Here is a 12,302-nt window from a genome sequence, read left to right on the forward strand (position 1 = left end):
TATCTGATCTTTTATAAATATAGGTATTTTAAAAAGTGTTCAATACCTTAACACTGAATTAAATTTCTGTATGTTATTTACAGGTGCCGACTGTTCAGACTTCGTTATCTGAATCTCCAGTGATGACCAGCCCTTCTCAGCGTATCCAGATAATTTCCACAGACTCCTCTGTAGCTTCACCACAACGCATTCAGGTAAAAATCCAATAATTAACCAACTCTCATAAATTTTCTATTTTTCTTCTCCTCCTACTTAGCTTTATACAAAAGCATGCTAAAGACTATGGAATACTTCCTTCAAGTCTTGTGAGATTAGGTAATTTTTAGTGAAAATTAAAATTCTTTTTCCCTCAGTATTGGTGCTGACTAGATGGCTGTATATAATAGGCAGTGAAGAGTATTAACACAGGTTAAACGTTGCCTGCACAAGCAAATCTCCAGAGCCCTGGCCACACCAAAGGGTGAGATATTGTCAACAGATATCTGAGATTGTCTCCAAGTGGATTCCTCTTCCACTTACTTAGGAGCCAGTAGGAGATTGATCTATTTAGCATGAAGTTGGCCTTTGGGAATGCTGCACGGTGGAACTTTGTTACTGGGAGATAATAAAAAGATGTCATTAATGTATCAGAGTGTATTCAATGACAAATTACATAGGACTTAGTAAATTTTAATGAAATTCTAGTGCATATTGATACGGTTACTCTACCAGGCAAAATAGAGATCATGCTACCAGACAAGTGTCTCAGAAATAGAAACGTTCCATCATAACAGAATCTTGAAAATTGGCATGTGAAACAATAAAGCTGCCTGATTCCATCTTTTGATGATAACTTTAGGGAGTAACATCTGATGTAAAATATATTGGTAAATGTTAACTGGGGAACATCTCCCTAGTGATATTTATGAAGAAAACTTTGAGAGAGCTTCTTTATAATTTTCCACTGATATAATTCTGAGATGTAATGAAAGGTTTTAAAACAAAATTTACTGTGGTCACTAATTTCTTCAATGTTTTACAGATTGTGACAGATCAGCAAACAGGTCAGAAAATTCAAATAGTGACAGCAGTGGATTCAGCTGTGTCTCCAAAGCAACAGTTCATTTTAGCTAGTCCAGATGGAACTGGTGCAGGAAAGGTGATCCTGGCAGCACCTGAGACATCTAATGCCAAGCAGCTTATCTTTACCACCACAGACAACATTGTGCCAGGCAGAATTCAGGTAAATACAGTAATTTAGATAAACCATGTAATATTTTTGCAGGGGGGGGGTGTTGTTTTTTTGTTTGTTTCTTTTGTTTCTAAATTAAGTCTAAATTGCAGTAGTTTTCTCATGACATGGATCAGACATACTGATTTTAGGCTTCATTGTTCAGTCACAAATCCTTCAGTCTTCACCTACCTCATGAATTCCATTGCATTTATCATCCCTCATCATGTGTTCTCATTCAGGTTCCAAAGACATACGGGAATCCTTAAGATAGTGCTTGTGAGAAGTGCCAGGATTTCTTAGCCTAAGATTCACTCATATACAGAGATACAACTCACCTGAGCAAATTTACATGAGTTCATACTTTACATTCAGTATCAAGACATTGCAATAAAGCTCTTATGTTTTTTTGTGGGTCTTGAGCATAATATACACGAACAGAAGCTTTGGCAAGCCAATGATGTAACAATAATCTATCTCTCATGAAATTTCAGATTTCTTCCTAGCAGTCTTAAAAAAAAGAATAAAACAAATGAGAATGTGCCTGGTCTCTCTTGTTACTGTTACAATAGAGAATATTTTACAGGAAGAAGAGTAACTTTTACATAAATATTTTTAAAGTGTTATTAAAAGTCTTCTAAAATTCATTTTCCATGATAAATAGGATATCTGACATTACAGAGGGGTTGGGTTTTTATATTTTTCTTGGTTAAATTGAATGTTCAGAACAGAAGTTTTGGAATCCAAGGCCTTTGGAAGCTAGACTGTTGTAGACCTGAGCTCCAGGCTATCCTCTCTGAACCACACATCCCTAATAGCTAGAGAAGAGATAGATGGGAACAGCATCTGAAAGCCAACTGTCTTTGGCTAAAGTATAGCAGCCACTTGAGAGTATTTGCAACAAGAGAAAAATACTGTTGATTGCACAAGTGAAGAAACATTTGTAATAAACAAAGCTAGCAGCTTTATTTGTAATTTGTTTTGATATGACTGTTTCAAAAGTCTCTCTGTTGTCAGTAAGAACTCTCATTAAATTGCATTTTATACTACTTAATTTCATTCCAAATGCCGTACTTATTCATAAATTCAGTCCCCTCTTCTTAGCTGATACACCAATCTTGTTCTATAGGCAAGACTCCTTACCTTTATATCTGGCTAATTACATCTTTTTGTTCCGGAATTTTGCTTTAGATAGTGACTGACTCTGCTTCAGTGGAACGTCTGCTAGGAAAAACTGATGTTCAGCGGCCCCAGGTAGTAGAATATTGTGTAGTCTGTGGTGATAAAGCATCAGGTAAGGAAGCCTTCAAACTGATATTGAAGAAACTTGCTTGAAAGGATGACTGGGATGAAGAGATGATTCTTCATGTGCTTAAACTGATTTAAGTTATGCTCATGGCAAAAGTAACTGAGTTTTTAAATGGAAAAATATACTCTGTATCTATACACAAAAATAGCTAAACTCTGCCTGGAAGAACATTAGGTTTTCTCCTTGAACTGAAGCATACGATAAATTGGCTTAAAGATAAAATAATGATTAAATTGCTCCTGGTATTTGAAAAAGACTGCTTGAAGCATATAGTCAAGTTCCCCACAGTGATGTGCTACCATGAAATAAACATGTCACCTAAAAATGTGTAACTGCTCCAAGAAAATACTTCTTAGTGCTCTCTAACAAACTTAACACTTTCTGGTAGGTTTTTTTCTTCTTCTATCACAAAACAAGGCAAGCAGAGATTATGTGAAACCTCAGTGCTTCAGTAACATGCAGTAACAAGGAATCTTAAGATAAATTTTTTTTCTTTGTCAAGGGGGTGTTCCGTGCTTTCATCCTAGAGAGAAGACACCCTTCTATCTCTTTTTCTCACTTTCTTTTTCTTCTTTTAAGTGTTTATGAAATTAAGACAATACCAGAATTAATATGGACAGGAAATTTAAATTAAGATTGCATTTTAAATTTTGGTGTAAAATTACTTGTTTTCTGAAATTACTTGAGCTCTTAGCTGATACAGTCTCTAAACGTATGCTATAGTCTGTAACAGCAGATGGAATTGTATCTGTACTTAAACAGCCTGGGAACTACACCTTCATCACCCACACCTTCAGAAATAGCCTGAGCCTTCCTCTCTTCTCTCCACTCTCTCACCAAAACCCCCGACATTAGGTAAACCAGAAATATCTTGTGAGACTGTAGTAATGCCTTCATGGTCTAAAATGCTGGCATAAATCCAAAACAAATTTAAAGGATGACTTACAGTGTTTTACTTGGTTAAAATTAATATTTCTATGCTAAATTATAAGTAATTTTCAACTGATAATATATATGTTTCCTAGGTCGTCACTATGGTGCTGTCAGTTGTGAGGGATGCAAAGGTTTCTTTAAAAGGAGTGTAAGGAAGAATTTGACCTACAGTTGTCGTAGCAACCAGGACTGTATCATCAATAAACACCATCGGAATCGATGCCAGTTTTGTAGGCTTAAGAAATGTCTAGAGATGGGCATGAAAATGGAATGTGAGTGTTAAGTACTCAGTGTGATATTGTTCTACCAAATAACAATTATGTGGACTACAATTTGTTAGTGTTCTTTCTGTTTTGGTATATGTTGCTGGAAGGAAACGGAATGCTTTGGCAGCATCTAGTGCACCTTTCTTTCATCACCATTTTCTGTCTGAGGTGCAGTAGTGGTTTGTTCTGAACCACGTCTCCAAGTACTGTTGCCTTTGAGGAGCCCAGTTACAGCTGCACTTAGAATGCATGTGCCAAACACAGCCTATGTTTATAACAGAAAATATTTTGACATGGATTGACATGAATCTGAATCTAATATTCTGTTTTGAGAATCTGCTTTCCTTCCAGTTTATTTTTGTGGCTTTTTCAGCCAGTGATAGAAAATAGTCTTTTTTTTCCCCTCTTTTTAAATTTTTATGTTAATTTGATAATTTGTGAGCAGTGTTTTATGAGGCATTGTACAAAATGTCATATGTTTTAAAATATGCGTTCCTGTTTGTATGTAGTATTTCATACATTTCCAGTGCTAGCAGCCAAACACTTGTTTCAATATATTTTTGTTTTCAGTTGTTCTTCAATTTAGCACTACATGAAACAATTACAAAGCTGTTTTGTGATACGATATAAGCAGGGTTAGTTCCAGCCACTGAGTTCAAGGGAAGCAAAACTTTAGGCTGTAAATAGGAACATAATTGTTGTATTTGCACTCTGAAACTCCAGACCTGTTGTGACGATTCTGCTGCTTTATGCACAATGTGCTGAATATAAGATGAGATGTTTGTGCAACAAAAACCTGCTGCAGTTCCAGATAGCAAACCTTTCTTATTCCAATATGATTTGGGTATATGTTTATTGACTTCACTGGCTTTGAGTCAGGCCTCTGATTAATTTATATGTATTCACCAAGCCAGTAAATTTGATATGCCAACTCGGAAGCCCCTAAATTTTGCTAATAGTAACAGCAATAGTAAAAATAAAACCAGGAACTAAGTAACTCTTGCTGGTTGTGAGGATAACTTTCTGTAATATGTTTAATAATAATATTTTAATATTATAAAGATGTACTTTTCACTTTCTTTAAAAGTTACAAATTGCTTCTTGCTTTTTTTTTTTTTTTCATTAAAAAACTTCCTACACTTGTTCGGCACTTCAGTGACTGCACTTAGTTTGTTCCAATTCTCAAGTATAAATGTAGATTATGAAAGGGTTAGTTTTGGAACACTCTTCCCTAACTGGGAGGAAATAATGGCTGTGAGTGAAGTGCATTTTATGCAGAAAGTATCTTCTCAAGGAATTTACCTGCATCTCTCAGGTAACTTGCCTCTCTTGACTTTTTCAGGGTTTGCATTGTTTTGTGTCATCCAGAATAGAAATCTGCCTAACATTTAGATATAGCTTGTGCCTGTAAAAAAAAATACAAATTGAAAACACAATCTGTAGAATCTTCCATCTTATCAAATGCCAAAAAAAGAGCAATATTTCATTCCAGATCAGCAAAACTTGAAGCAAAAGATCAATCTCTGACTTTCTTAGGTAAAAGCATATGTAAAAATACACATACTCACAAATATAGTAAAATTGCAGCCTGCGTTTCTTCCCTCTTGGTATTAAATTTCCAGTTTTTAACTGAACTGGTACACTATCATAACTGCAGGAATTTTACTTACTTTTTGCATTTTTCGTTTGAAATATTTCCTTTCAAATCTGTATGTTTCTATCTTTATGTAGCGGTTCAAAGTGAAAGAAAGCCTTTTGATGTGCAACGTGAAAAACCAACCAACTGTGCAGCTTCTACTGAAAAAATCTATATAAGAAAAGATCTTCGAAGCCCTCTAATAGCAACTCCAACATTTGTGGCAGATAAAGATGGGACACGGTGAGTACCTCAGTTCCACGTATCTTCTTTCACGTCGTTTGTGCATATTACTTTGCAGTCACACCTATATTCTTTCTCCCCTCTGCTCTTAGAGGGAACAGAAAAGAACTTTAATGCACACATCATCTGTTTCCATTACCAAGGCCAATGTAGGTTCTGCTTCTCATGAAAGTTTTCATGTCTGCATACAGGTATGTGGTTTTCAGTTCAGAGCTGGCTCTTGTCCAGCCAGGTCAGAGCAATGCAGAGCAACTGAATGATATTCAAGCAGAAAGCATGTAGGCTAATGCTGTGATACATTTGAGTTAGCATTTCTCTGAAATCAGATCTGCAAATGGCAGACTCAGCCTTCGTTCTCCTAAAGACACTAGTTAGGGAGACTCAGTGACTGCTGATTCGCATCCCAAATACTGGTTTCAACAACAGCAAAACAGCAGCTTCCTTTTACTATATGGAAGATACTCCAAAGTGGTTCCTGTACCTTGCTGCTGCAGCAATTCCTGCACTCTCAGGTGTCTCCTTAGGCAATGGGTGTGAAAATGTACATCATTACAAACAAAGACAAGATTTCTTTTTTTTTTTTTTTCTGAATAGAATAAAAAAAGTCTAGGTTATATATGACATTTTTAAAACTGTAGTTTATGAATGGTTGAGAACTACGTAAAAAATTGGATATTTTTATTCAGTTTTCATAAGGGAAGAAGTGTGTGTGTTTAATTTTTCATATACATATTCCTTGTTGAACAAATGACACTGCAGTTAGGAAGTCTGGGCTGCAGGTTTCTTGGAGAATTGTTTTTCAGTGTTCTTGTTTGAAAGAAGTACTCACAGAGACATTTGCTTCTTAAAAATTTCCTTGAGCTACAGATCCATTACAGACCTATAAACACTACTACAGTCATTAAGAACCACTCTGTTATTTATGTAGGATGTAGATTTGCATAATGCATGATAATTTGCTGCCTGTGCTTGTTCACAGTGATAGCTGTTAGTGTAGGACCCCTTGTACTGTAATGTCCTGCAGCCTTGCACCTGTGTTGTGTGCATTGCTGTCATGTTACAGACACTTGGAGCATCACATAAGTAAACTTCTTGCTGACTGTAAAGACTTTCCACTGTCTCCCTAAATTAGATACAGGAGAGGGGGAGGATATTTGATCAAAAAACAGCGGAAGTAAAGGCAGCAGAGATTTTATGCAGGCTTTGATTACGTGACTGTTTCTGACTATATTTTGGAATATAAAAAATATTTCTATGACTTTTATTTAGTGCTGGCCAGTGTCTTGCTTGGAATACAGAGTTATGCCTTCCTCCTAAGTCTAATATAAAACTAAAGCTACCAGGTGACTTCTGAGAGCATGAGACGACAACATCTTTCCTTAAAGCAGACCAAACCAGAACAAAAAGCAAATGAGAAGATATGCATTTGGGAAGTTCTTGTTGTTGGTTTTGTACTGGAAATTATAAGATCTTTCAGTCTTTCTGTCTTTCAAGCTACTTTTTGGGAACTGTTTCAGAAAGACTTAAGTCCTGTTAAATAAACTGTAAGCTTCACTAAATTGTTTATTTAAAAACTGGTAATTCCTTTTATGATCTCATGAGTTGTTACACATGCTTCTGATTAATGGAAAATACTATTGATCATCAGATGCCTTATGCTTTTGAACAGGTCAGCCAGTCTTCTTGATCCAGGAATGCTCGTGAATATTCAGCAGCCTTTGATCAGGGATGATGGTACAGTCCTCCTAGCTGCTGATTCCAAGGTATTACTGTCTCTCTTCAGTTCTGAGATATCTATTAATTTGTTCAGATTACTTTATCTGTTAGTCTCAAACAGTTGTTGCACATAGTCTCAAATAGTTGTTGCTCTTGAAAAGATAAGGTTGTGATAAGTGTGAAGAACTGTATGAATGGATATAATCAATTGATCAATAGGATTGTGGTTTCTTTTGGCAAGCATATTTCTGCAAAAGGTCACCTACAGTTAGTTCTCAATATGATGTCTCATCTGTGACTAGGATTGATAATTATCTTTAAATCCTATTTAAAGATAATTGTGAACCATTGTTCTTCCTGGCATTCAGGAAGAAGGAAAAGGTGCATAGGGGAAAAGGAACAAAAAGATTGAAAATGAGGGGGAAATTATACATATTAACTATAATTTTGATTTACTAATACAGTGCTTCCTTTTTAGGCTGAAACAAGCCAGGGTGCCTTAGGAACACTAGCAAATGTTGTAACATCTCTTGCTAATCTCAGTGAGTCACTAAATAATGGAGATACTTCTGAAGTTCAACAAGAAGAGCAATCTGCAAGTGAGATTACACGGTATGCCTTTATATTTACACCTTATTTAGTAATTTGTGTTCTACGTGGTGTATCCTTGTACTCATTCATTAAATTAATTTGCCATTGTTGCATGAGACACAGTATAGATTGCCAGACTGCCCCTACTTTGAAACAAAATACCAGCTCTTTAGAAATCAGTTTTGGCTCTTGCCCTCTTGTGAAGAACTGTGTCCTGTGTAACAAGTGTAGTGTTCTAAAGCTAGACCAGATTTGGTTCTCAGAAAAATTAACAATTACTAGTTTGTGACCTTGAAAGACTCTGAGAATAGCAACATTTCAGTGCCATTTTATTTCACAGATGTATTTTATGTAAGCTTCTCCTGTGCAATGCTTGTGCCCTAAGCCCTGCTCTTTAAGAGTCTGTATTACAGCAGATTTATTTTTGAGATTGTGCTGCCATAAAATCTCCTGGTAATGTACATTTAGAAAGAGTTTGAAGTCTTTCTTTTCTTAATGAAAAATATATGAAAAAGGAGCATGGAATATTAAAATTTCCAGCACAGCTTGAGATTTGCAAGGCTGGGATTTTTTTGTTGGATGTTTTTGGTTGCGTTTTTTGTGTGGGGAAGCAGATTGGTTGAATTTAGCAGTATAGGTTAATAAGACAACATACTTGGACTCAAAATTGTCCACTGTTTCTCAAAAAGAAGATTTTTAGGAGGAGCTTAATTGTCGTGGTTTAAGAATGGTATTCTCCAATTTAATGTTCATACTTAACCTATGCTGCTACTTGCTCCCCCTCCGTCTCCAGTCAGAGGCACAAAAGGCAGAGATCACAGGTTGAAATAGGAACAGTTTACTGGGAACAGCAATGAGACTAGCAAACAAACAGTAACAGCAAAATGAAACAGTAATAGCCACAACATTAATAACAAAAGGTATAAGAAAAATGATTTACACAGAAAAGCCCCCGACAGTAAAGAAATACCAGACCAGTCTGCCCACTACACTGACTGGAAAACACCTCTCTGAGGAGAGAGAGAGAAAGCGCGAGAGCGAGAAGGACATTAATTAATGTCCATCTGGGCTGACTGGGTTTAAAGGAAGTATAAAGGATAGTTCCACACATGAGAGAAACAAGATACTGTACCCAGAGAGGGAAAATGCTCCTTTATTTCTATTAAATAAGACTGCTAAGTCTTTCATTTGAACTCTTCAAGTGAAGTGAATTAATATTTTAAAATACTTGACACTGCAATGTCAGCTTATGTCAACCTCTTACTCCTTCTTTAAAGCAGAAAAAAAATATTATTAAAATACCTCTCCCAAAAAAACATCTTGACAAAAAATGGCAAAGAAGCACAATACCATAACAATGTCCACTGGTATGAAATTGGAACACAAAATTCTTCTTTACATTTAAGCTCTGTTAATCCAAAGAGAATTTACCGTGATCTCTTCGGGTAATGATCCAGCAACAGCTTGAGTATAAAGAAGAGCAGGGACCAGTCTCTCTTGTGTTACTGTCATAAGGCTTTTAAGGCTCTATGCATACTGGGAGATCAGGATGCCTGCCTATATTTCATCTTAAGGGAAAGGAAATTCAGGCATATTGTCTAGAAGAAAACCACACTGTTCTCCATTGTTCCAAAAAGCCGGAGATCAAGGATGGGGACAAGGAGAGGGACTTTGTTCTTCAGAATACATCTGGTCTGTAATCCTCACCGAATCTGTGAGAAGGGGGAATAGTAAATGCTAAGTGCAAGAGGACTGTTGAGATTTATGCCCAGCAGACAACTAAGCCTCACACAGCTGCTCCCTCAGTCCAGTGGGACTGGTGATAGAATCAGAAGGGCAAAAGTGAGAAAACTTGTGGGTTGAGATAAAAACAGTTTAATAGGTGAAGCGACAGCCACACACACAAGCAATGTAAAGAAATTAATTCACTACCTTCCATGGGCAGTCAGGGATTCAGCAACCTCCAGGACAGCAGGGCTCCGGCACGTTCAACAGTTACTTCCAAAGACAAATACTACCACTTCAGATCCCCCCACTTCCTCTTTCTCCTCCCTTCTTTTTATAAGTGTGACATCACAAAGTATGGAATAATCCTTGTATCAGCTGGGGTCAACTGTGCTGGATGTGTCAGATCCAAACTTCTTATGCACACCCAGCTGTGTGCCTTTACACAGCACAAGCATTGCTATGCATAACAAAAACATCTCTGTATTATCAACATTGTTTTCAATACAAATCCAAAATATAGCCCCATACTAGCTACAGTGAAGAAAATTAAGTCTATCCCAGCCACAACCAGTACAGCACAAGGCCCCTTTACTAGTACAAAACTAGGATAAAACTGTCAGAGCAGGATTTACAGTATGAAATCCTTCCCTTACAGAGGAGATCTTTTACCAGCAGTATGTGGCCACATCTGTTTGTTTTATTAATGCTCAAAGAGTACAGAGTGACCAAATTGTAATGAAACGTCTGACCTTCTGTCATCCTAAAGAGTTCTTGTGTATGTTGCCTCAAAGTGGAAATATTTTATAGCATTTAATTTGAGCACTGTGAAATTTTTAAGATCTAAGGAAGCACTCTTTCATTGTTTACTTATATTTTAGGGCATTTGATACTTTGGCTAAAGCACTTAATACCACAGATGGTACAACAGCTCATAACTTGGCAGATGGGATGGATCCTACAGGAGGAGGGAATATTCATGTAATCAGTAGAGATCAGTCAACACCAATTATTGAAGTGGAAGGACCCCTACTTACAGATACACATGTCACATTTAAGGTAGGTGCTTCTTTAAATGTCTGACTAAACAAACTAATGCTTAAGATGTATGAGCTCCTACATAATTTCTTGTCTCATATTCCTAATTTGCATTCCTTGCCAGTAGTAATGAGTTATTTAATACAATTTTCCTTTGACAACTTCTTGTCACACTGTTGATTGTGTTGGACTATGAGAGTACTTTGAATGTTTTTGCTGGTTATTTCACCAATGATAAAAACTAGTTTGTGTCTGAACTATATGTGTTGTACTGTACTTTTATTTTTTGCAGCTGACAATGCCCAGTCCGATGCCAGAGTACCTTAATGTACACTACATCTGTGAGTCAGCATCACGACTCCTTTTCCTCTCTATGCACTGGGCTAGGTCCATACCTGCGTTTCAAGCTCTTGGGTAAATGGACATACTCCGTTTGAATGGTTTGCTTTTGAATGAATTTAAGCACTCATCTGAATGCTTCCAGATATTTTGAACTTTTTAGTTACAATATTTTTTAATTTTTAATTAATATTTTAAAATGTGTGAAGACTATGCAATATTCCCTGTTTTGAAGAATAAAATAGAAGATGGCAGAAGGGAGGGTAACTACAATATCTGATGTTACTGTGGTTACATAAACTAAAGCCAAATCAAAAGCAAGCATTAATTTGTAGAAATGAAATGCTTGCTTGATACCTTAGTAAAGAACTGATGAGCACCATTTCACAGATAACCCAAAATGGTTTCATAGTCTATATAATTTCTTTTTGCTTCTTGAAATACTTGTAATATGCTAATATATGCCTGTTACCAAAAAGTTTTGCAACAGATTAATCCTTATTATGAATTGTTATACATAACATAATTATACATAGGGCAATACCAAGCTGATATGCAAACTACCTAGTGTTGTTTGATTTTCTGCTGTTTACAGGCAGGACTGTAATACGAGCCTTGTGCGTGCCTGCTGGAATGAACTGTTTACCTTAGGGCTGGCACAGTGTGCACAGGTGATGAGTCTGTCCACTATCCTGGGAGCAATTGTCAACCACCTCCAGAACAGCATACAAGAAGGTATGTTACCAGTGCTGCTAACAATACAGGGATGTTTGGATAACTTTGGCCAAAGGTGTTTCCCCATCTGTGGCTAAATTGTTCACCAGGAACCAGGAGAAGGTGAAGCTTTCTCCTGCATAATTATCTTTCCCCTGGTGATTGACAATTTTGTTGCACTGTCCTCACAGAGATATCTGTGGGATAGAAGTGTCCATAGAGGCAAGGCGGTCTTCTATGCCTGACTGATATTACAGAGAAAGTACATCCTAAAATACTCCTTGGATGTGCTCAGAGGGTTTTCTTCCCATCCAGATGTATGTTTTTTCCTCTTAGAATAATGATATCCTCTTCCAAACCACACCAGACTTTTTCCTTCAGGAACTTTCCTTCTCCTCTTTATGGTGTAAAAACACAGTGTTTGCCAATTATCACAACAAGCATATTATTGCATGTATAATGGTTTTGGATACTACTGTAATGCAATAATGATTAATGTATTTTGAAGTGCCCTTGAAGCATTAAGCAACCTCATTTCTTGACATTCTTAACAAGATGTATGTAATTTTATTTTTTAATTCA

At 36.6% G+C, this 12,302-nt stretch overlaps 1 protein-coding gene across 7 annotated transcripts in view; it reads left to right on the forward strand.

The window, feature by feature from the left end:
• Positions 1 to 12,302, forward strand: part of NR2C2 (nuclear receptor subfamily 2 group C member 2) — a 36,598-nt gene that overhangs the window by 9,819 nt on the left and 14,477 nt on the right. For all 7 annotated transcript variants that reach the window (XM_064724026.1, XM_064724030.1, XM_064724031.1 and 4 more), the window contains 10 exons: positions 84 to 194; positions 1,022 to 1,222; positions 2,402 to 2,504; positions 3,545 to 3,724; positions 5,450 to 5,597; positions 7,267 to 7,360; positions 7,792 to 7,925; positions 10,511 to 10,688; positions 10,960 to 11,081; positions 11,602 to 11,741. In XM_064724026.1, coding sequence (XP_064580096.1) covers positions 84 to 194; positions 1,022 to 1,222; positions 2,402 to 2,504; positions 3,545 to 3,724; positions 5,450 to 5,597; positions 7,267 to 7,360; positions 7,792 to 7,925; positions 10,511 to 10,688; positions 10,960 to 11,081; positions 11,602 to 11,741 — 1,411 coding nt within the window. The remainder of the gene's footprint in view (positions 1 to 83; positions 195 to 1,021; positions 1,223 to 2,401; positions 2,505 to 3,544; positions 3,725 to 5,449; positions 5,598 to 7,266; positions 7,361 to 7,791; positions 7,926 to 10,510; positions 10,689 to 10,959; positions 11,082 to 11,601; positions 11,742 to 12,302) is intronic.

The sequence above is a fragment of the Zonotrichia leucophrys genome, chromosome 12 (assembly GCF_028769735.1).
Source record: "Zonotrichia leucophrys gambelii isolate GWCS_2022_RI chromosome 12, RI_Zleu_2.0, whole genome shotgun sequence".
Lineage (NCBI taxonomy): Eukaryota > Metazoa > Chordata > Aves > Passeriformes > Passerellidae > Zonotrichia > Zonotrichia leucophrys.